The 25,427-nt window shown below is 45.5% G+C and overlaps 1 protein-coding gene across 4 annotated transcripts; it reads left to right on the forward strand.

Moving 5' to 3' along the window:
• Window positions 1–7,151: 7,151 nt before the first annotated feature.
• On the forward strand, window positions 7,152–25,030 carry tfpt (TCF3 (E2A) fusion partner). 4 transcript variants are annotated; one of them, XM_063069569.1, is made up of 6 exons: window positions 7,152–8,532; window positions 9,307–9,377; window positions 10,676–10,745; window positions 20,090–20,323; window positions 21,162–21,344; window positions 24,062–25,030. In XM_063069569.1, exons 1-5 carry the CDS (start codon window positions 8,308–8,310, stop codon window positions 21,297–21,299), a joined length of 738 nt encoding a protein of 245 aa, XP_062925639.1. In that variant the 5' UTR covers window positions 7,152–8,307; the 3' UTR covers window positions 21,300–21,344; window positions 24,062–25,030. The 4 variants fall into 4 exon arrangements, with proteins under 4 accessions (XP_062925639.1, XP_062925640.1, XP_062925638.1 ...); XM_063069570.1 differs by having other exon boundaries at window positions 24,065–25,030; XM_063069568.1 differs by lacking the exon at window positions 24,062–25,030 and having other exon boundaries at window positions 21,162–22,041.
• The last annotated feature ends 397 nt before the right edge of the window (window positions 25,031–25,427 follow it).

A 25,427-nucleotide genomic window follows, 5' to 3' on the forward strand; every position in this document is an offset into this window, starting at 1 on the left:
ATGAACTGCAATACCACGAAAACTAATGATTCACCCGACAATTTGACGTGCCGCAGGCTCTCTCTTCCTGATAAAGGGGCAGAGAGATCTCGCACAGGGAGAAGGAAGACTAACAAAACAAAAAAAGATTGCGATGTTAAAGTCTGCCGCGTTTGCTTTTTTTCTCCTTGGGATATCAAAAAATGCCCAGTCGGAGACTCCTGGGAGTGGGAACCACTGCAACTTGAGTGCAGCTGCTGGTCAAGGACACTGACAGAACCCCATCCACCTTGAAAAGGAAAATGAGACATTAACAATAGAAATTTGGCTGCTTCTGCAGATCAGCTTGAAGAAGTTGCTGTCTGGTGCCATCGTAGCAGATTTTCATGTTCATAAGCATACTTTGTGGTGGTTTAATAATACAAATGCCTATATACCAAAAGATTTCAAGTTTTCATTTCTCTGTGCAGCTCTTTAATTTCCAGGTGTGCACACATAGATCAAGAATGGAGGATGCTAATGTTCACTTTATTCATTTTAGTAATGATTTAATGACTCACCTTAGTGATCTTCTAAATTGATTTCATTCATCTTTAACTATTTTAAGTATTGTAACAGACAATTCTGTAGCCTGTACAGATCACATTTGTGAGTGGTGGAAACAAGTTGGTATTAGGTTGCAGAAGTTTTCCACTAATTTTTCAATAAAACCTTTGAAATTTAGCAAGTAAAGATGTACACTGCCTAAGTGCAAAGTCTGGAAGCAGTTCAATACCTTACAATAATATATAATTGATGAAGAGTCCTGATAAAAGGTCTCAGCCCAAATTGTTGGCTGTTTATTCCTTTCCACACATGTTGGCTGACCTGAGTTCCTCCGGAATTTTGTGTTACATTACAATACTTTGTTCAATACATCTCGTGTTGTATGATGTAGGCAATCATGGTCTTTTCATGGCCATGATTGTCCTTGGCAAATTTTTCTGCGGGAATGGTTTACAAGACAAGTGACCCTAGCCATTACCAATACTCGTCAGAGATTGTCGCATAACCAGCTGCTCGTACAAACATTCTCCACTCACTCCCATGGCTTTGTGTGACCTTATTCGGGGGAGGCTAAGCAGATGCTACACCTTACCCAAGAGTGACCTGCAGGCTAGCAAAGGGAAGGGAGCACCTTACACCTCCTTTGGTAGAGACATTAATCAAGTATCTGGTTAAATCTTTAACATTAAAACAAATTGAAGATGAAGGACCTTTGAAATTGCCAGGTGATTATAAGCTGCGATGGTCAATGTACAAGGCAGTTCATATTTTTGGGAACAGTGAATAGTAGCGCTAGATGGACCAAATGGCTTCTGATTCAGATATGAAGCAAAGCAACTTCCCATGCAAGATTTATCTTGAATCCTTTAAACCTTATGAATTAGTTGACTGCCCCACCCATTCACAGTAGAATCTCAGTAGACTTTATCCTCCCACTTACAGTGACATACGCTGCCTTGAAAAATAAAGTCTTAGCCATTCGTACCAGGAAATGTTAAAATTTTCTTTTCTTGCTTTTCAATGTACTTACGAATTATTTTGCCTTTGCTTGAATTGCTTGCTCATACACCTTGACCAATTTTCCTTCATAAAGAAAATGAGGGAATCTGATGAACCATCAGAAGAGTCTACATTCATTGATCACTTTAGTAGGTACACCTGCTTGTTAATGCAAATATCTAATCATCCAATCATGTGGCAGCAACTGAATGCATAAAAGCATGCAGACGTGCTCGAGATTCATTCATACAACCCAACATCAGGTGGGGGGGAGAAAACTGATCTGAGTGGTTTTGACAATGGAATGATTGTTGGTGCTAGACAGGGTGGTTTGAGTATCTCAGAAAATTGGAATTTCTGGGATTTTCATACACAACAGTCACTAGAGTTTACAGAGAATGGTCCCAAAAAATCCAGTGAGCCGCATTTCTATGGGCAAAAATACGTGGTTAATGAGAGAGGTACATGTGGAATAGCCAGACTAGTTTGAAATGATAGTAACTCCAATAACCACACGTTATGACAGTGGTGTGCAAAAGAGCACCTCTGGATACACATGTTAAACCTTGAAGTGGATGAGTTTTAGCAGCAGAAGCCCGCTCTGGGTTCCAGTCCTGTACCTAATAAAGTGGCCAATGACTATATATCTGAGAACAGTCAAAATAGTTTCCCTGGCAATGTAACACATAAAAAATGCTGGTCAACGCAGCAGGCCAGGCAGCATCTATAGGAAGAGGTACAGTCGACGTTTCGGGCCGAGACCCTCCGTCAGGACTAACTGCTTTCAGTTAGACCTGACGAGGCGTCTCAGCCCAAAACGTCGACGGTACCTCTTCCTATAAATGCTGCCTGGCCTGCTGTGTTCACCAGCATTTTTTACATGCGTTGCTTGAATTTCCAGCATCTGCAGATTTCCTCATGTTCGCGTTCTTTGCCAATGTGGTGTGATTTGCTAGGATGATGTATGCATATTGGTGCCATTTTGGTGATGGTCAGTACTTGGCTGTAAAATTGCAATGAATCAAACTGAAAAATTGGGATACAAAAATCATAGCCCAGGAAATATTTTCAAATCTACAGTAGGTTGATTGTCCCTACCTAAAAAACTCCTGAAGACTGGAAAATTGGAAATATCACTCCACTGCTTAAGAAGGGAGGAAGGCAGAAGAAAGGAAATGACTGAATTTCAAAGTACATATATTACAAAAGTATATGTATGCCACCATATACAAACTTGAGATCCATTTTCTTGCAGGCATACTCATTAAATCCATAGAATAATAACCATAACGGAATCAATGGAAGACCGCACCAACTTGGGTGTCCAACCAGTGCAAAAGACAACAAATTGCAAATATAAAAAGAAATAATAAATATTAACATGAAATTGTACTTGAAAATGAGACCGTAGGTGTGGGAACATTTCAGTGATACTGAAGTTATCCCCTTTGAACAAGAGTCTGATGTTTAAGGGGTAATAACTGTTCCCGAATCTGGTGCTGAGAGTCCTGCGGCTCCTGTACCACCTTCCTTATGGCAGCAGTGAGAAGAGAGCATATTCTGGGTAGTGGGGATCCCTGATGATGGATGCTTCTTTCCTGTGATAGTGTTTCATGCAGATATGCTCAATGGTGGGGTGGGCTTTACCCGTGACGGACTAGGCTGTATCCATTACTTTTTGGAGAACTGGGGTTGTAAGAACAGCAGCACAGTGAGTACAGAGTGGCTGAGAGAAACCAGGAAAGTGCTGAGCACTTGTTGAGACTGGATGGAAGTGCTATGTGGTATTACCCCCACCCCAGCGGTGGTTGGTATTAGTGGTAGTACGATCACTCAAGTCAGGTATGATATTCGCCTAAGCAGTTGTCTATTGGTGGAAGCCAATCCGGGATCCACTTATTCTGGTGTAGTGTGGGGAAGAGTAAATGGTAGCTGTGGTTAGTGGTTGGGTCTTTTGGTTTCTCAGTCCTTTTTCAGCTGCTGCTTGCTTTCTGTGACACAGCAGAGGTCGCTCACATGTAGCAGATTCTCTCCATGTGTATTTAAGGGTCCGATGTCTTCCCAGTTTTTAAATGTAATGTTGAATTTCTTGAGGCAGGTTTTGATGCTGGTTTTGAACATTTTCTTTGCCTGCCAGGAGCTCACCGACCTTCCTTCAACTGGGTGTAGGGGAGATGTGAGTCAGGCATCCGAATGGCATGACCTATCCATCGGAGTTGGTGTTGCCTCATCGTGGTGAAGATGCTGTTCATGTTGGCCTCCTCCACTACGCTGGTAGTGCATCAGTGCTTCCAGATGATCCCCAAATCTTTCATACGGCTCTTTGGAGCTTTCAGGTGCCTACTGTAACTGGTCCATGATTTGGTTCCATACAGTAACGTAGGAAGGACAACTGCTCTATAAACCAAGTGTTTTGTTTGGACCTGTAGGTTGCAATCTTCAAATACACTTTTCCTTAATCTTGCAGAGGCTCCACTAGCACTGCTCAGTCAGTGCTTGATATCCGAGTTTGCTTTTAAGGAGAGAATGCTGCCAAGGTAGGGAAATTGGTCTACATTTTCAAGAATGATATAGAGGGTTGGATAAGTGGCTGGTTAGGCAGTGGCTGATATAGGACCTGTGTCTTTTTATATTTAAAACAGAACCCAGGGCAAAGGCGTTCACAATACATCACAGGTCTTCTTGGTATTAGAGTTGTTACTATAATAAATTTGCACTTAAAGTGCATAGCTGCTATATTTGAAGCAGGGACAATCTTAGAAATATAAAACACAGTAAGAACAGTATCACTTTAAGAATGACAATGATGAAGTTGGCAGACTTTGTAATTTGGTAAAGTGCATAAATTGATGCCAAGATCAAAGTCAATTAAACCAAATGGTACAAATTTAAGGAGATGTCAGCAATGAAGAACTGGTACCTGTGAGCACCCATGACATCGACAGTGTCAGATATGGTGAGACAGCCATGGAAGGGCAATGGGGATCAAGTGTAGAAGCAGAAACAGAGAGGAGATGAACAAGCAGGGTATGCTAAAACAAAAGCACATTTTGGCTGGACTTATTCGCTCGTTTTTTGCCATCTGTGTGATTTGTTCTTTTTGTGTGTTGAGTGATGTTTTCTTTGAACGGGTTCCATGGTGTTTGATCACGGCCGATTCATATTCCCTTTCAACCCCATTCTCTCCCTTAGAATGACAGGATGCCCCTTTAGAACGGAGATGAAGAATTTATTCAGCTAGTGATTGGTGAATCTGTAGAATTTATTACCACAGATGGTTGTGGAGGTGAAGTCACTGGGTCTATTTTTGGTTCTTGATTAGTAAGGGTGTCAAAGGTTATGGGGTTGAAGGGGAAAATCAATCGGCCATGATCAAACAGCATAGCACACTCGATGGGCCCAATGGCCCTTACCTTCCCCTATGTCTTATGGTCTCCTATTTCTCCAGAGACTCATCCAATTCAAGTTGCCTTTGCTTGTTATATAATTGGATTTTTACCGGAGCAAACCTGCGGTATCCTCGGTCATCCAAGGCTCCCCACTTTGCCTTTTTCCTTTACCAGATAATGCTGGCCCTGAAATCTCATTTTAAAAAATCCTTCACCTGTTAGATGTTTTACCGATGAGTATCTGCTCATTTTATACTTTTGCCAGCTTTTCTCATATGCTATTCAAATTAGTTATCTCACAATTTAGGGCCCTATCTCTAATCAGAATCAGGTTTATTACCACCGGGAAGTGTCATGAAATTTGTTAACTTAGCAGCAGCAGTTCAATGCAAAACATAATAGAGAAGAAGAAAAATGATAAAAAATCAATAAATTACATCAACTACACTATATGTATATTGGACAGATTAATGCAAAACCAGTAATAAATATTTTAAAAAAAGGTGAGGTAGTGTTGATGGGTTCAATGTCCATTTAGGTATCGGATGGCAGAGGGGAGGAAGCTGTTCCTGAATTGCTGAGTGTGTGCCTTCAGGCTTCTGTACCTCTTGCCTGATGGTGACAGTGAGAAAAGTGCTGGAGGTCCTTAATAATGGATGCTGCCTTTCTGAGACACCATTCCTTGAAGATGTCCTGGGTACTTTGTAGGCTGGTACCCAAGATGGAGCCGACTAAATTTATGACCCTCTGCAGCTTCGTTCGTTCCTGTGCAGTAGCCCCCCCCCCGCCCCATACCAAACAGCGATGCAGCCCATCAGAATGCTCTCCACGCTGCATCTGTAGAAGTGTTTGAGTGTTTTTATTTGACATACCAAATCTCTTCAAACTAATGAAGTATACCCGCTGTCTTGCCTTCTTTTTAACTACATCGATATGTTGGGACCAGGTTAATTCCTCAGAGATCTTGACACCCAGGAACTTGAAGCTGCTCACTCTCTCCACTTCCGATCCCTCTATGAGGATTAGTATGTGTTCCTTTGTTTTACCCTTCCTGAAGTCCACAATCAGCTCTTTCGTCTTACAGACGTTGAGTGCCAGGTTGTTGCTGTGACACCATTCCACTAGGTGGCATATCTCATTCCTGTATGCCCTCTCGTCACCACCTGAGATTCTACCAACAATGGTTGTATTGTCAGGAAATTTATAGGTGGTATTTTGAGCTATGCCTAGCCACACAGTCAAGGGTATAGAGAGAGTAGAGCAGTGGGCTAAGCACACACCTCCAAGGTGCACCAGTGTTGATTGTCAGCAAGGAGGAGACATTAACACTAATCCACACAGTTTGTGGTCTTCTGGTTAGGAAGTCGAGGATCCAATTGCAGAGGGAGGTACAGAGGTCCAGGTTCTGTAACTTATCAGTTAGGATTGTGGGAGTGATAATGTTAAATGCTGAGCTATAGTCGATGAACAGCATCCTGACATAGGTGTTTGTATTGTCCAGGTGGTCTGAGGCCTAGTGAAGATTGTGTCTGCCATCACAATAACTGGCATGAAAGTTATAAAGAATTTTGATCAATGTTTTCCATCCATCAGCTGCCAAGTTTCATTTACCTAATAGTACTATTACATAGGTAAGTGAGTTTCTCATTGTCACATGCATGGAGGTACAGTGAAAGGCTATTTTACTTGCCACCCATACAGATCATTTCATTACAACAGTGGATTGACACAGGACAACAGAAAACAGAATAGAATAAAGCATGTACGGTACAGACGGACAATACGAGGCAAGGGCATAATGAGTTAAGCAGTAAGCGGAAACATTTAATAAATTCCAGTCAATACTACAAAAGCTAAAATCCACCATGTTGAGATGCAACAGGACAACCATTGGCGTAGAAAGGAGCCTCATAAAGACAACCAATGTTGGGGAGGGGAAATATAGTTAGAAAGCCAACAGATTGGAATAAATTAAGCCACTGTTAAGGAAAATATAGACGATGAAGGTCAACCAATAGTCGAAAGGACGTTCAAAGATCCAACCAATGGGAGGCGGAGGTTGGAGTGACAACCAATGGAAAGGCTGCAGTTGGAACAACCACCAGTAGAAGAGCAACATTGGGATGGAGGCCAATAGGAGCGAAGTTTGTAAGAAAAAACAACCAATAGGAGGCGGAAGTTGGAGTGATAACCAATGGAAAGGCTGCAGTTGGAACAACCACCAGTAGAAGAGCAACATTGGGAAGGAGGCCAATAGGAGCAAAGTTTGTAAGAAAAGCAACCAATGGGTGGCGGGACTCAAGGAGGCCCATCTCTGGGGTGAAGAGGGAATCTTGCCCATGATCACCACACGTGGGACCGCTCAGCGCCGCCACTTCACCGGGATATTGAACGTCCCGAAGTACGGGCAGCCTTGCGCACCATGTGGCCGTCAGCCAGGCCGCACCCTCTGGACGGAGCAAAATAAGGACATACGCGTATTTCGTTGTCTGGAAAACGGCACGTAACCGCACGGGGAAAAAAAAGTTAAGTGTTTTAGCAAAGTACGGAGCTTTGCTTGCCCCGCCCTCTGATCCTTATAAAATCCTAGCAGCATTTTCCCGAATTGTCGTGGGAGTCGTAAAATATCTCCGCCTGATTGGATAACTTGGACTTTGATGTTTCGTTAACGGCCGTCACAACTGTTTGGTTTACGTCCGCAATTCCAGCAAACTGATTGGCTGTCTGCTCATCAATCGAAGCTGTCGCTCATCTTTGTCAGTGATTGGTGGCTCGTCCTGTCAATCATTCACAGGCCGTCTCCCGCTATCCTTTTCTTTAATTGGCTGAATGCAGGTTTCGCCCCGAGAATGATTGGGTTAAACAACTGCCACTCACCCAAATGATCTCCCACCCGTATTTCAGCCGCAGTTCGGCGCATGGATCCGACCTGACGAAAAGGAAGCTGGGTGAAGCATTTTAGGAGTTGACCTCTGACCCGCTTGCCGCCGAAATGGTTCATAGAGATGTCTAAAGCTGCTTTCCACTCCTCCCTCACATCTGTTCTCTCTTGCCAACAGGCTTGGTAATCTGAGACGGGACTGATCTCCTGCAGGGAATACCAGTTTGACACTGAACATTTGGGCCACTCAGAGGAAGGCAAGAGTACTGCCAAGTCCGGAGGTTTGATCCAACAATCTGCAGGAAATACGGCCACTACTGTATCCCTTCCCACCCCATTTCCCCTGATCAGAGCCAGGGACTGTGACAGAAATCTATAGAGATTATTTAGGTTGTTAGAAGGAAGCCTAGAATCAGAATCGGGTTCATCATCACTGACTTATATGTTGTGAAATTTGTTTATTTGTGGCATCAAAAGCACAAAAACTGTGCACACATCGTCCTCCCGCTCGCGATGTCTGCGGTTGGCTTCGACGACTTCTCAGGCCCCTGCTCTGAGCTGGCCCTGCCGCCGCTCTTTGGCGGCAACATCCTGGAGAGCGAGCTGGAGCAAGAGGTGGAGTTCGCGGACGCAGGGCTGAACGGCGACACCGCGGAGGAAGACGGGGCAGCGAGGCAGCGCGAGCTGTACCGGAAGAAGTACCACGCACTGCAGCGAAGGTGCAAGGAGATTGAGACGGTAAGTCTGTAAGAAGAAACGTTTCAATGTTCCCTCGCTCTGAGTGCAAATCCAGCCTCAGAGTGAAGCACGAATGTCACAATATTTGAGGAGCTTCGCATAGTGAGGGAGATGTGTGAATACTGGAAACACCCAGTAGATCAGGCAGCTTCTGTGGTGGGAGAACTAAGAGTCAGTGACTTTCTTATAACTAGGAAGTAGTTTAAGCAAATCCATTTACAACAGGTCAGAGATGAAAGAGTTGGAGAGTTCTCTGGATATTAAGGGAATTGAGTAAATGGGATAGGGCAGGAAAATGAGACTGAGGTTGCAAATCAGCCTTGGTCCAAATGGATGGGGGAAACAGGACTCTGTTACAACGCCTGTGTTCCATCTTGCATAAAAAATGAAATGTTAGCTTTATTTTTAAAACACAAACAGTGAAATGTGTCATTTTGCATCAGTGACCAACGCGGTCCGAGGACATGCCGGGGTCAGTCCGCATGTCTTGCATTCTTCTGGCGCCCACAACTTACTGACCCTAACCCGTACGTCTTTGGACCGTGAGAGAGGAAACCGGAGCACCCAGAGGAAACCCAGACGGTCATGGGGAGAACGTACAAATGCCTTGCCGACAGTAGTGGGAATGGAATCTTTTTTGCTGATCATTGGTACTGTAATAGCATTATGTTACAATGACACCAAACCATCTTAACCCCAATATAACTTAAAGATTGACTAACTGCTTTGTAAAAATCACAAGGATTTAATTGCCATTCATGATTTCTTTTCCAGGTAAATGAAAAACTCTTGAACAGACTGAAAAATGTGAGGAAGATAACGCAGCGATTAAAGAAGGAGCGAAGGTACCATATGTAGCTCTGTTCTTGCAACCCGATTACTGCTCACTGAGCTGTGGCTTAAAGAAAGCGGGGAGGTCAGCCAGCGTTCCTACTCCTGGTCAGGACCCAGTGACCTACAGATTAGAATGAGGTGGGGAAATTACCATGATCCTGCTCCAGATCACTACAGAATGACACCTGAACTAGAAGCAGAATCAGGTTTACTATCACTGATATACCTGTATGTCATGAAATTTGTCATTTTGTGGCAATAATACAGTGCAAGGCATACAAAAAAAATTAATTATCATCATCGTGTGTTGTGTCGTATGACGTGGATGATCGTGGCCTACGACCATGATTATTCTTAGCAAATTTTTCTACAGAAGTGGTTTGCCCCTTCTTCTGGGCAATGTCTATATAAGGCAGGTGACCCCACCCAACATCAGAGATTGTCTGCCTGGCGTCAGTGGTCGCATAACCTGGACTTGTGATAGGCACCAGCTCTTACGACCATCCACCACCTGCTCCCAGGGCTTCACATTATCCTGATCAGGGGCTAAGCAGGTGCTACACCTTGCCCAAGGGTGATCTGCAGGCTAGTGGAGGGAAGGAGCGCCTTACACCTTTGGTGAAGATGTATTTCATAGTCATAGTCATACTTTATTGATCCCGGAGGAAATTGGTTTTCATTACAGTTGCAACAGAAATAATTAAATAGTAATAAAACCATAAATAATTAAATAGTAATATGTAAATTATGCCAGGAAATAAGTCCAGGACCAGCCTATTGGCTCAGGGTGTCTGACCCTCCAAGGGAGGAGTTGTAAAGTTTGATGGCCACAGGCAGGAATGACTTCCTATGACGCTCTGTGTTGCATCTCTGTGGAATGAGTCTCTGGCTGAATGTACTCTTGTGCCCAACCAGTACATTATGTAGTGGATGGGAGACATTGTTCAAGATGGCATGCAACTTGGACAGCATCCTCTTTTCAGACACCACCGTCAGAGAGTCCAGTTCCATCCCCACAACATCACTGGCCTTACGAATGAGTTTGATTTCCACCAGAACACACGTAAAAATTACTGTAAGTTACAATAGAAGAATAGTGTTAAAGGAGTGAGGTAGTGTTCATGGACTGTTAAGGAATCCAATGGCAGAGGAGAAGAATCTGTTTCTAAAACATTGAGAGGAAAACTTAGCTAGGATTTAAGCTGTTGTCCTCCCACATCACTGCACTCTAACCCTGGGTTAGAGAGAGACGGGGGGGTAATCTGTCAGAGTTTTTTTTTTTACTGATGCTTTTCTCTGTGCTCGCCAGGTTCCTGATGAAGTGTCTGGACTCTCATGGTGATTCCTATCGAACAGCCCAGCTGACCATACTGCTCGAGGTAATAGATGCTTGCTTGAGCTCAGCGCCAAACACTATCACTCACCTCTCCATCCACAACCCTCACCCGCTCCCTGTCATTGTAAATTTCTTGATTGCTGCATTTCCTATTCCCTGGTCTGAACCCTTCCAACACCCTCTCCCGCCCCCTTTGCCCCCCCCCCCCAACCACTCCACTATTCCTGCTACATTCTGAAATTCTTGGGAGGTCTAGGCTACTCCCATTTTGGCCTTTATCCCAAGGTTGAAATGTCTAATACCAGAGGGCAGGAAGGTGAAAATTGGTAGGTTCAAAGGGGATGTGAAGGGTAAGTTTTTCGCTCAGAGAGTGGGAGATGCCAGGAGTGCGCTGCCTGGTATGGTGGTAGAGGCAAATACATTGGGGCCTGTTCAGAAACGTTTGGATAGGCACATGGATGTGAGGAAGATGGAGGGATATGGACGTGGTGTAGGTAGGAATGGTTAGTGTTTGTGTGTTTTCGATTTGCTTTTTAGCTGGTTTGGCACAACATCATGGGCCGAATGGCCTATGCTGTAGTCTTTATGTCCCCTGTCTGGATCTTCCCAGGGATTCTCAACCTCCCCACTCTACCCCTGTTCTGTTCCTCTTTAACTTTAGCTATTTTCCCCCTCAGTTGGTTTTCTTCACTCATCTGGGAGTTGTTCTGCAGAGATCGATTTCTCCGAGCTGATCCAAAGAACACTGTTGGGAAGAAGCAGCCCCATGTGTTGCCCCGCGAGTTGCTGGAAGAAGGGGAGAGAAGAGATAGGCTTGTTGTGGTAATTAATTCCAGGAAATGTTCATCTTTACGGTGGTGTATGGAATTTGACACTGTCCTAATTACTCTGCACCACCCTTCTTTTCATCAGCACTTTCCTGGATTTTGCCATTACCCTACTATCCCACAGAAGGCAGAGGTGAGATGGAGAAGGTTTTCCTATAGCGATACCAGGGAGGGAGTTCCAGGATTCAGTCCCAGTCACAGTGAAGGAGCAGTTGATGTTTTTCCAATTCAGGGTAGTTTGTGACTGCGAGGGAGGCTGGGTTCCTCTGCATCTGCGCCTGCTGCAGTAGAGGTGACAGATTCAGGAGGTGTTGTCAGAGTAAACCAGGCAAAGAACTACAGTGCATTTTATAGACGGTCTTCCCAGCAGCCACAGAGCGCCAATGGCACCAGAAGGAAATAGTCCATCTACTGGGCTGCCTCAGCCTGGATAGTGTCACACTTCTGGTGTGTCATTGGAGCTGAGCTGCACTCAGAATCAGGTTTATTATCACTGATATTTACAATCAAATATATATATACACACACACACAGACAGGTGTCCCCCGCTTTCCGAACATGCTCTTTACGACATTTCACTTTTACGAAAGACCTACATTAGTACCTGTTTTCATTAACCGAAAGAGGATTTTGGCTTTTACAAAAAAAGACGCTCGCTTTAAACTTGTGTTTACCCCGAGAAAGACTACCATGACCATGAAGCCTTGCGCGGGCAGGTGTGTGCGCATGTGTGATGTGCGAATGCGTGTACGTGCAAATGCATGACATGCACATGCGTGTACGTGCCGATTTTTTTCCGACAATTTGATTTTGGCTCAAACTGCCGGATTCTGTTAAGCGAAACTACACTGTGCATACATTATTTCTACTTTATATAGACTGTGTATTTATTATATCATTCCTGCTTTTACTATATGTTAGTGTTATTTTAGGTTTTATGTGCTATTTGGTAGGTTATTTTTTGGGTCTGGGAATATATATGTGTGTATGTGTGTCTGTCTATGTATGGACACTGAACCAACCCGTGAACACATACAAAATGAAATAGGTTTTGTAAAAAGTGTAGTGTCTATGGGTTGGTTCATTGTCAGTTTAGAAATCTGATGGCGGAGGGGAAGAAGCTGTTTCTGAAACGTTGACTGGATAGTAAGCCATTCAGTTTATGGTGGAGAGGTGACTTTAGCAATGTGATACAGACTGAATCCAAGGCAAGAGGAGAGTATTTCATTACACTCCTGATTTGTGCTTTATTGACATGGTAAACATAATGTATATTGAATGCACGCACTACCAACACCCTGACGAGTGGAGGGTATCCCATCACGGGGGATGTTGGAGGGGTGTTCTAAGTAATATGACATTGGGGGTAGAAGGGTGGGTTGGCAAGTTTGCAGATGACACATAGGTTGATGGTGTTGTAGATAGTGTAGAGGATTGTCGAAGAGAGACATTGATAGGATGCAGAAGTGGGCTGAGAAGTAGCAGATGGAGTTCAACCCGGAGAAGTGTGAGGTGGTACACTTTGGAAGGACAAACTCCAAGGCAGAGTACACAGTAAATGGCAGGATACTTGGTAGTGTGGAGGACCAGAGGGATCTGGGGGTACATGTCCACAGATCCCTGAAAGTTGCTTCACAGGTAGATAGGGTAGTTAAGAAAGCTTATGGGATGTTAGCTTTCATAAGTCGACGGATAGAGTTTAAGAGTCGTGAGGTAATGATGCAGCTCTATAAAACTCTGGTTAGGCCACACTTGGAGTACTATGCCCAGTTCTGGTCACCTCACTATAGGAAGGATGTGGAAGCATTGGAAAGGGTACAGAGGAGATTTACCAGGATGCTGCCTGGTTTAGAGAGTATGCATTATGATCAGAGATTAAGAGAGCTAGGGCTTTACTCTTTGGAGAAAAGGAAGATGAGAGGAGACATGATAGAGGTGTACAAGATAATAAGAGGAATAGATAGAGTAGATAGCCAGTGCCTCTTCCCCAGGGCACCACTGCTCAATACAAGAGGCCATGGCTTTAAGGTAAGGGGTGGGAAGTTCAAGGGGGATATTAGAGGAAGGTTTTTTACTCAGAGAGTGGTTGGTGCGTGGAATGCACTGCCTGAGTCAGTGGTGGAGGCAGATACAGTCGTGAAGTTTAAGAGACTACTAGACAGGTATATGGAGGAACTTAAGGTGGGGGGTTATATGGGAGACAGGGTTTGAAGGTTGGCACAACATTGTGGGCCGAAGGGCCTGTAATGTGCTGTACTATTCTATGTCCTATATTGAGTATGTGGACTAACAATCAGGTAACTAGAGGGTAATCCATCATATTCCTGACTTGTGTGTTGTAGACAGTGGAAAGTTAATGTGGATAAATGTGATAGATGTTATGTGTGTGACTCTCACTCGCTCCATGCCCTTCTCTGGGTTGGAGAGAGCATTCCATTACACTTGTAGATGGCTGTAAGGCCTTGGGGCATTAGGACATTGTTACGTACCCCGTAACTGGGTTGCCAAACCAGCAGAAATGGATCACTCAGTTGGAGTCTGGAGTACTAGAACTAAGAAAGTTTTATTACAGAAACAAGCAACACAGTAATCGAAAGGATAATAAATGCAACAGTTCAGTGATGATAAACACACATGTGCACAGAATTAAGATAACAGCATCAATCAAGCTCTATCGTTGTCTAGGGGTAAATGACCAATTTCAAAATGACTCAAAGTTCAGTCCAGTTTAGTAGTTCAGTTCGCAGTAATCGTTGCCATGGCGGTGGACAACGTGGGGGAAGAGAGAGATAGAATAGGAACAACTCATCATTCAGAACGGCTTCACTCACAGACCAGCAAGATGGCTCACAGACCAGCGAGATGGTTCACAAACAGCTTTTGGGCGGGTCCTTGGTGATGTCACCTGAGGTCACCGACTGTGACCCCTCCTCCAGATGCGGTCGATCCTCTGCAGTGAACCCGGCACCCAGGCAAGGGCGGACACACACCGGGTTCCCGCTGATCGTACCTTTCCACCCTGGGCGTTGTCCGGTACTTCTCACCACTCGTGAGAGGCGCACCGCTTCCAGGGTCTCGTTACCTCGGGTGGCGTGTGTGTCTTAGCGAACCTGTCCCTTTTTATCCCCCTGCTGGGGTATCGCCTGTCCATCACTTCAAACAGTTCAGGGTTCAAAGGGGGGAGCCGCTCCAGACAGCTCTTCCTCCCACATCCCTCCATTACACATCTCCAGACGCTGTTCCATTGTTCCTTATCTCTCCTTCCCCTGAGGGCAGGTGGCAGACCAACTGCTGATGCCACTGATGCTAGCCCAGGCCAGCAAACATCTTAATTTTATGTGTATTCTCGTAACACTTCCCCCCTTTAAGGATTTTTACCGGGAGGTAAAAATTACAAACATGACTACATTATCTGATACATACACAATATACATCTTTAACAGTTATTTAGCTAATACAGAGAATTTGAAGCTGTCCACACCTTGACAGACAGTCATCACATTTTCTGTTCCTTTTACACGTGTTATTAATAATCCCTTAGACCAGGCTCCAACTCAGCAAACTTCATAGTGGCCAAAAACACTGATGAATTGCGACCAATGTAACCTCTCATTTGGTTTTGTCCCGGACCACAACAACAAGGGTCGTCCCATTCCGACTCAATTTTCTCTCGCAAGGGCTTAGTAGGAGGGGGACGGGTATTGACCGCAGAGTTATTGCAAAACTTCCTGCAGTACCCCACCATCTCCACAAGCCTTCTGAGGGCCCTCTTGTCTGTCGGGGTTGGGAGGTCAGCGATAGCCTGCACTGTAGCTTGCATCACTGCCAGCTGCCCCTGTGTCACCACAATTCCCAGGTAAGTGACTCTCGTGTGGCCGAATTCATTTTTTTCAAGGTTCACTATCAAACTGGCTTCAGACAGCCGTGTTAAATTGCCAATACACACCTCTGTGTTCATCAGCCCTTTAGTCACTGAATTACTCAAAAAATATGGGTGTTGTTTACTTGGCTGCCCTATTGTAACCACAATCACCCAACGTCCCAGTTCTTTGCATTTCCTCGGGACAATCAAACACATGGGTGCAAGTCGTTTAATTACTCCTTCGGGGATTAAGGGAGAGACCTTATCAGTAGACCTGGCCAAAACAATAGCCTTCTCCCATCTGACCGATCCCATCCTAATCTTTTCAAAATGGTTTTTTCCTCTTAGCAGGGGGCCCCTAGCTTCATTGATTTCCACGCTAACACCGACTAGGTTTGTTAGCATATCAAAAGCCGGTGACCGTCTCAGTTCGCGTCGGTCATGATCAATAACATTTTTCCCCCTGGGCAGCCGGTAACTCTCTTTCATGATTCCACCAACTGTTTCCTCCAGCACCGCAAAATGTCCACCGGGGGGGTACCTCGTGGGCCATGTTAAAAACCTCATCCCCATAACTCTTTTGCACCACCCCCCACTCCTCATCTGCGGATGCTGTACTTGATTTCCCTTTCTTCCTTAGCACTTCCTCATCCGCACAATAGCCTACTAGTTCCCTTGTCAAGGCTGTGTCAGAGAGAGCGGTCTCGGCCAAAACCATCAGCCCCTCGTCTCGCTCCTGCGTCTGCACAAATTCTTTCCTGGCTACTGCTACGTCCGTCCCAGCTCCCTCACTACCTCTTATCTCACTACACCCTGTCTCATACAAGGTTGGCAGAAATGTTTCAGCTAAATTCACCATCGCGGGCGGGGCCTCCATGCTGGCAGGCTGACCCATCAATCTCACGACTGGGAACACGATTCCTCCGGCGATGTCATTACCGAGCAAGACTTCCACGTCTTTCATCGGTAATTCGGACCTCACCCCAATCGTGACTAGTCCAGAGACCAGGTTGCTCTGTAAATGTATCTGGTGCAAAGGGACTGACTCTGTCCCTTCCCCAACACCTTTGACCTCTACCTCCCCAGTCTGGGTCTCTGAGCTAAACTCTAATACACTCTTCAGTATTAGTGACTGACACGCTCCCGTGTCTCTCCAGATCCGCACTGGAACGGGTTTTAACCTCTTTTTCACTGACACCAGTCCGGCCGAGATAAACCTCTCGCGCCCTTCCTGGACTTTTTCAGACCTGTCCTTCCCTAGCGGTTCGCTTAACAGCTCAATACAGCCATTCAAAATTTCCGCTTTTCCTTTCCCCGTCTCCTTCCTTGGGGCAAAGCACCTGGACGCAAAGTGTCCGACTTTCCCACAATTATAACAGACGACCCCAGGAGACTTCCTACCAGACTGCTCCCGGTCTACCTTATCCTTTTCACTAGTCCCCGGCTTACTTTCTGACTTTTCCGGCGGACTCTCCCCGCCGTCCTGACTACCCTTCTGGTAGCCTTTACTCGGGGCAACCTTCATTTTATGCGTCAACGCATACTCATCCGCTAACTTAGCAGTTGCGGCTAACGTGGCTGCCTCTTTCTCATCGAGGTAGGGTCTCATACCCTCAGGGACACAACCTTTAAACTGCTCAATCAGAATCAGCTGCAGCAGTCTGTCATAATCCCCCTCTACCCCTTTCGAGGCGCACCAACGCTCACAATATGTTTGCATCTCACGAGCAAACTCCAAATACGTGCGGTCCCACCGCTTCCTCGCATTCCGGAACCTCTGCCGGTATGCCTCCGGGACCAACTCATAAATCCTGAGGATGGCCTCCTTCACCACCTCATACTTCTGGGCATCTTCCGCGGATAAAGCGGAGTAAGCTTGTTGGGCCTTCCCTTTCAGTACACTCTGAAGTAAGACAACCCACTTATCCCTCGGCCATTCCTGACTTATGGCCACTTTTTCGAAATGGAGAAAGTACCGATCCACATCGGTATCGTCAAATGGGGGAACCAGCCTAACCTCCTGGGTCGCCCGGAACCCTCCACCTTGGTTCGGCACGAGCCCCTGCTCGGCCCTTATCTTTAACTTCTCCAGCTCAAATTCCCTTTCCCTCTGTTTCTCCTCTCTCTCCAACTGCCTGTCCCTCTCTCTCTCTTCTCTCTCCAACTGTCTTTCTCTCTCTTGCCTTTCTACCTCTTTCTCTCTCTCTTGCCTTTCTAACTCTCTCTCTTTCTCCTGCCTTTCTAACTCTCTCTCCTTCTCTTCGTGTTCTAACTGCCGTACCCGGAACTCGTGCTCGAGTCTCAGTTTTTCAAGCTGTACCTGTACCGCGTCTCCAGCAGGTTTTTCAATAGACACCTCCCCCAGCTCACCTTGGGGAAACACACCTTTAGATACATAGTGCTCTACAATAGCTCTGTGTATCTCCTCTCTCCTCATTGTCGACTTCACCTTAGCAAGATTCACCCGTTTTGCCACAGCTATCAATTCCGATTTCCTGGCATCCTCTAATGCCTCCAAGGTCGGCGCCTTTATAAATTCCTCAACCTCCATTTCTGCTGTTTGTCTTTTCTTTCTTTCGGGAATTTTAACCCAATCAATTTACTCCGTCCCAAATTTAGCGTTCAAAATCCCGGACGAGCCCCCACTTATGTTACGTACCCCGTAACTGGGTTGCCAAACCAGCAGAAATGGATCACTCAGTTGGAGTCTGGAGTACTAGAACTAAGAAAGTTTTATTACAGAAACAAGCAACACAGTAATCGAAAGGATAATAAATGCAACAGTTCAGTGATGATAAACACACATGTGCACAGAATTAAGATAACAGCATCAATCAAGCTCTATCGTTGTCTAGGGGTAAATGACCAATTTCAAAATGACTCAAAGTTCAGTCCAGTTTAGTAGTTCAGTTCGCAGTAATCGTTGCCATGGCGGTGGACAACGTGGGGGAAGAGAGAGATAGAATAGGAACAACTCATCATTCAGAACGGCTTCACTCACAGACCAGCAAGATGGCTCACAGACCAGCGAGATGGTTCACAAACAGCTTTTGGGCGGGTCCTTGGTGATGTCACCTGAGGTCACCGACTGTGACCCCTCCTCCAGATGCGGTCGATCCTCTGCAGTGAACCCGGCACCCAGGCAAGGGCGGACACACACCGGGTTCCCGCTGATCGTACCTTTCCACCCTGGGCGTTGTCCGGTACTTCTCACCACTCGTGAGAGGCGCACCGCTTCCAGGGTCTCGTTACCTCGGGTGGCGTGTGTGTCTTAGCGAACCTGTCCCTTTTTATCCCCCTGCTGGGGTATCGCCTGTCCATCACTTCAAACAGTTCAGGGTTCAAAGGGGGGAGCCGCTCCAGACAGCTCTTCCTCCCACATCCCTCCATTACACATCTCCAGACGCTGTTCCATTGTTCCTTATCTCTCCTTCCCCTGAGGGCAGGTGGCAGACCAACTGCTGATGCCACTGATGCTAGCCCAGGCCAGCAAACATCTTAATTTTATGTGTATTCTCGTAACAACATGAAGCACTCGCTGCAGGATACTGTTGAATTAGGATGTTCATTTGTTCATTATGTGCTATGTCATATGATGTGGGCGATAATGGGCTTTCCATGACCATGATTGTTCTTGGTAAATTTTTCTACAGAAGTGGTTTGCCATTGCCGCCTTCTGGACAGTGTCTTTACAAGGTGGGCAACCATAACCAGGACTTGTGATATGCACCAGCTGCTCACAGGACCATCCACCACCTGCTCCATGGCTTTACGTTATCCTGTTCGTGGGGGGCTAAGCAGGTGCTACACCTTGCCCAAGGGTGACCTACAGGCTAGCAGAGGGAAAGAGTGTCTTACGCCTTTGGTAGAGATGAATCTCCACCCCGCCACCTACCGGTGCCGAGTCTAAAATTGTTCTGTTTTTTGTAGTTTAACTTTCTTATGCTTCTATTTTTATATACAGTACTGTGCAGAAGTGTTTAGGCACATATATATAGCCAGGGTGCCTAATACTTTTGCACAGGATTGTATATTTCCCCCCGTGATCAATAAAGTACTATTACTATTACTATATTATTTCTTTCCAGTTACCAAATAATACTTAATACTACTGAGCTAATACGAAGTTGAGTACTCTTCTTTTGTTTCCCAACTACCTTCCTATTTTAACCAATATTGGATAATTTAACCAAAATTGGTAATATTGGATCATTTTATCTCAATAAGTAAATGAGCAAGTATAATATTTTTGTGTTATTTATTTAATTGGGTTTTCTTTATCTAGTTTTAGGACTTGCATGAAGATCTGATCACATTTTAGGTCATTTATGCAGAAATAGAAATTGTTCAGGGTTCACATACTTTCTAGCACCATTGTAGGTTAATTGTTATCACTAGAATGTTGTTATCCTTTTAGTTGGAGCTAGTTTTTTTTGTATGAAGTGACCACAACTTCTTTATTCTTGTAGTACTTAAAAACACGGCAGTAACCAACAGGTTTCATGCTTCATTCTTGACTTCCAGACCTCTGGATTGCAAAAGCACAAAGAGCCAGCAATACTCAGCCTCTGACCTGATTCTGTAGCCTTGTGTGTTTCTGTGGCTGGTCCGGTTGGGTTTCTGGACACCGGTGATCCCTGGTAGCAATTTAGCGAGGACTGGTGTACGGGGCTTCAACGTCTTTGTGTATATGTGCAGGACGAGGGCAGCCGAGGAGGCGAGGAAATGCTGTTGGACAACCCCCCGAGCGGCCAGCTCCCAGAGGGAGAGGAAACCCCAGCAGCCAAGCACAGCTCGCAGGGATCAGACAGTCCCACACCCAGTGAGGGGGCCACTCACAAGAGGAAGAGAGTAAAGGAAGAGAAAGAGGGCCCAACCAACAAGAGGCATTCGAATTCCTTCTATAAGTTCGGCCGTGACCTCCCCAAACGGGTAGGTAGGGGTCCTCTGGGAGTGTGGACAGTGTAAGCAAATAGGCAGGGGTTGGGCATATTGGGATCGTGGGCAGTGGGAACGAATAGGAAGAGGTCGTATTCATTGGGGTTGTGGTCAATGGCAGTGAATGTGAGAGGATTAGGTCCATTGGAACTGTGGATTGTTGCGGTGAATGGGTAGGGGTTTTGAACAGTGGTGGTAAATGATAAGGGATTGGGTATAGTGGGAGTGATTGAGAAGAAGTGGTGTCCATTGGGATTTTAGATAGAAGGAGTAATCAGTAAGGAGTTTTGTTCCTTGGAATTTCAGACAGTGGGAGGAAATGGGAAGGAGTTGGTTCCATTGGGATTATGGACAGAGGGAGTGAATGGGAAGGAGTTGGTTCCATTGGGATTATGGACGGGGGAGTGAATGGGAAGGAGTTGGTTCCATTGGGATTATGGACGGTGGGAGTGAATGGGAAGGAGTTGATTCCAATGGGATTATGGGCAGGGGGAGTGAATGGGAAGGAGTTGGTCCCATTGGGATTATGGACAGGAGGAGTGAATGGGAAGGAGTTGGTCCCATTGGGATTATGGACGGTGGGAGTGAATGGGAAGGAGTTGGTTCCAATGGGATTATGGGCAGGGGGAGTGAATGGGAAGGAGTTGGTTCCATTGGGATTATGGACAGGGGGAGTGAATGGGAAGGAGTCAGTTCCATTGGGATTAAGAATGGTGGAAATGAATGGAAAGGAATTTGGACCATTTGGATTATTGACATTTGAATGCCAAGCGGTTGTTTCCATTGCGACTAACCACTACTTGTTTATCCTGCTCCCTATATCTCGTCCCAGCAGGATTCCAGCGATGAAGAGCTGTCACCCCGGGAAGGGAGTGAGCCTCTGTCCCGTCCCTGGAACACTGAGAGCCCTGAAAGGAAGGTTGTGTACGGAGAATACTCCAGCCCTGCTGTCTACCCTGAATTTGACTGAAGCCCTCAATCCTGTGTTTATGGAGGCATCGGAAGAAGAGAGCTGGTGATTGAATAGGGACTGGCACTTGGAGGCAGGCCAGTTCAAAGGACCTGAACCACCCCCACCTTCCAGTGTTTTAGGGCCCACCCCCTCAGATCCCTGGCCACATGTTTTGTGACACTGTCAGCAGTGACATTAAAATAAAGCAGCAGTGTTCTATGTTAATGAGGGTCTTCATGCCAGTGGTATTCGTCTGAGAAAATACCATGCTGAGGGAGGAGGCAGCAGGATGGGCAGCAAAGTTGGGATTAGGAGTGCAAAGAATAGGAGAACAGGCTAGGTCTAGGAGAGGATCTAAATCAATCTCTCATGCTCTTCCATTATCTGTCTCACTTTCCCTCCTTCTCAGCCACTCTGCACCACCCTCTTGTCAGATGGAGACTGTCGTTCCCTCTCCCCCTCTCCTGTTGTGTCTCTCTTTCCCATCTTCCTTTCTGTACATAGCTCCCTCTATACCAGGGGTTCCCAAGCTGGGGTTCACAGACCCTTTGCTTAATGATCTTCCTCCATGAGATAAGAAAGGTTGGGAACCTCTGCTCTGTACTGTCCGGGTACATGTTAGATGTTCCCTTTACTTCCAACACCTTGAGGGTTATCTATTCCGTTTTTAAACATCAAACGAGAAAATCTGCAGATGTTGAAAATCTGAGCAACACACACAAAATGCTGGAGGAACTCAGCAGGCCAGACAGCATCTATGGGGAAAAAAGCACATTCGACGTTTCGGGTCGAAATCCTACAGCAGGACTGGGGGAAAACAGCTGAAATTTACTCCTCAGCTTTCTTTCTCCAGTCCTGCCAAAGGGTTTCCACCTGAAACATCAACTGTGCTTTTTATCCATAGATGTAGCCTGGCCTGCTGAGTTCCTCCAGCATTTTGTGTGTGTTGTGCTGTTTTTAAACATGTTCTCTCTGCACTGTTAAAGATACGGAGATAGAGATGTTCTGACCAGTGCAGTAACTTCTTCTTATTGTCCAGTAATTCCTGCTTTTCCATCAATCCTTGAAGTAACAATAAGTCAAATGTTTCAATAACTGTGAATATGTGATTAATTGTGGAGATAAAACATCAAAAATCCAATTTACACACATAAAAGTTGGTGGTGAATGCAGCAGGCAAGGCAGCATCTCTAGGAAGAGGTACAGTCGATGTTTCGGGCCGAGACCCTTTGTCAGGACTAACTGAAAGAAGAAATAGTAAGAGACTTGAGAGGGAGAGGGGGAGATCCAAAATGATAGGAGAAGACAGGAGGGGGAGGGACGGAGCCAAGAGCTGGACAGGTGATTGGCAAAAGGGATATGAGGGGATCCTGGGACAGGAGGCCCAGGGAGAAAGAAAAGGGGGAGGGGGAAGCCCAGAGGATGGGCAGGGGGTATAGTGAGAGGGACAGAGGGAGAAAAAGGAGGAGAGAGAGCAAAAGAGTGTGTGTATATAAATAAATAACGAATGGGGTACGAGGGAGAGGTGGGGCATTAGTGGAAGTTTGAGAAGTCAATGTTCATGCCATCAGGTTGGAGGCTACCCGGACGGAATATAAGGTGGTGTTGCTCCAACCTGAGTGTAGGTTCATCTTTACAGTAGAGGTGTTCCTCCAACCTGAGTGTGGCTTTATCTTTACAGTAGAAGAGGCCGTGGATAGACATATCTGAATGGGAATGGGACGTGGAATTAAAATGTGGGGCCACCAGGAGATCCTGCTTTCTCTGGCGGACAGAGCGCCACACTCAGGTTGGAGGAACAGCACCTTCTATTCTGTCTGGGTAGCCTCCAACCTGATGGCATGAACATTGACTTCTCTAACTTCCGCTATTGCCCCACCTCCCCCTCGTACCCCATCCATTATTTATTTATTTATAAACACAAATTCTTTTTCTTTCTCTCTCCTTTTTCTCCCTCTATCCCTCTCACTATACCCCTTGCCCATCCTCTGGGCTTTCCCCCCCTCCCCCTTTTCTTTCTCCCTAGGCCTCCTGTTCCATGATCCTGTCATATCCCTTTTGCCAATCAACTGTCCAGCTCTTGGCTCCATCCCTTCCCCTCCTGTCTTCTGTCATTTCGGATCTCCCCCTCCCCTCCCACTTTCAAATCTCTTACTAGCTCTTCTTTCAGTTAGTCCTGACGAAGGGTCTGGGCCCGAAAGGTCGACTGTACCTCTTCCTAGAGATGCTGCCTGGCCTGCTGCGTTCACCAGCAACTTTTATGTGTGTTGCTTGAAATTCCAGCATCTGCAGATTTCCTCGTGTTTGCATAAATCCAACTTGATTGGTCAGAAATAAGAACAGTACCCAAGAAAAGTAATGTATGAAATATGTTATTGAATTCCTTTTTGTTGTGTTCTTGCTGTAATTTAATAAAGCAGTTCATTTTTGACACCATTCAAGTTATTTCTGTGGAGGAGTTGCAGGGTGTAGGAGTATTGGGTTCAGAGAGCTCAATAGTTTCCTTTATGTAACGAATCTCATATCAAGTGTGCTGCGGTATCATTTTTGAGATGATTTACAGATTCTGGTACTGAGCAGTGTACTACACAATGTGTGTGAGATAAAGGAGATTTTTGCTTGTCCTGTTATGGAGCAAAAAATATTGACATAATTCTGTACCAGATCAAAAAGACAAGTATTTATTGACCAGTTGAATTCGTCCGGCGTTTTTATTTGTGTTTACTTCTGCTGTTTTATTTGATTTCCAGAGAAGTACTTATTGGTCATTCTTTTGCCAGCAGGGTAAAGAATGGACTGGTTACGTTTGAGGTGCTGTCCTTGCACTCCTGTATACCTCGGACTTTAGATACAACACTTGAGTCATATCATCTGCAGAAATTCTCTGATGACTGACTCAGCAATAGTTGGGTGTATAATGGGAGGCTGAATACAGGGTCCTGGTGGAGGACTTCTTCAAATGGTGCAAGCATCATCTGCAGCTCAACATCAGGAAGACAAAGGAGATGGTGGTGAACTTTAGGAAGTCTAAGCCTGTGCTGCTCCGTTACTATTGATGGTGAGGACATGGATGTGATGAGGACCTACAAGTACATGGGGCGCACCTGGATGACAGACTTGAGTGGAGCACCAACACAGGCTGTATACAAGAAGGGTGAGATGTCTTTACTTCCTGAGGAGACTGATGTCCTTTGGCGTATGCAGGCCTCTCCTTCACATGTTCTACCAGTCTGTTGTCAATGGTACTATCTTCTATGCAGTGGTGTGAAGATCTCACAGTTAAAGAAGTGGATGTCGTCATCGGATTTCGATGGACAACCGAAGAAGAAGAAGGTGTGTTGGAGTATTGGCATCAACATGGGTGATGGCAACAGGCTCAATAAACTGAATAGAAAGGGTGGCTTTATTATAGGAGTCAAACCGGACACGCTGGAGGCTGTTGTAGAAAAGAGGACCCTACGGAAAATCCTAGCAATTCTGGACAATGTTTCTCACCCTTTGCATGCCACCTTGGCTGAACAAAGGAGCACTTTTAGTAATAGACTAAGACAACTGCGCTGCTCTAAGGAGTGCTATATAAGGTCATTCTTATCCTCGGCCAATAGGCTCTATAATGAGTCAATCTATAGCTGGGGAAGTGATGACCCCCTTCAATTCGACTCTTTGAGGTAACTTTTTTATTCTTTCTTACTTCTCTTGTAATATTTATATATCTCTGTATAACTGTAGCTTCCTTTGGGGTCAATAAAGCATCTACCTATTTATTACATTTCTGTCCACATTTCAAAGATAAGGTATAACAATTTTACCAAAGTACAGAAGTCCATAAGATAGAGGGGCAGAATTAGGCATTTTGACCCATGGAATCTGCTCTGCCATTTCATCATGGCTGGAACCATTTTCTTTTCAGCCCCAATCCCCTGCCTCTTCCCCATGTCTCTTCCTGTCCTGAGTGCCTCTCATCATCCAGGTCATTCCTTGTTCCCATTGCTACCATCAGGGAGGAGGTACAGAAGTGTTAAGCCGCACAATGATTCACAAACAATTTTGTTCCCTCTATCATCCAAATTCTGAATGGACATTGAGCCCATGAACACTACCTCACTACTTGTTTACTTCTATTTTAGCACTACTTATTTAATTAAT

This window comes from Mobula hypostoma, chromosome 17, assembly GCF_963921235.1.
Source record: "Mobula hypostoma chromosome 17, sMobHyp1.1, whole genome shotgun sequence".
Taxonomy (NCBI): domain Eukaryota; kingdom Metazoa; phylum Chordata; class Chondrichthyes; order Myliobatiformes; family Myliobatidae; genus Mobula; species Mobula hypostoma.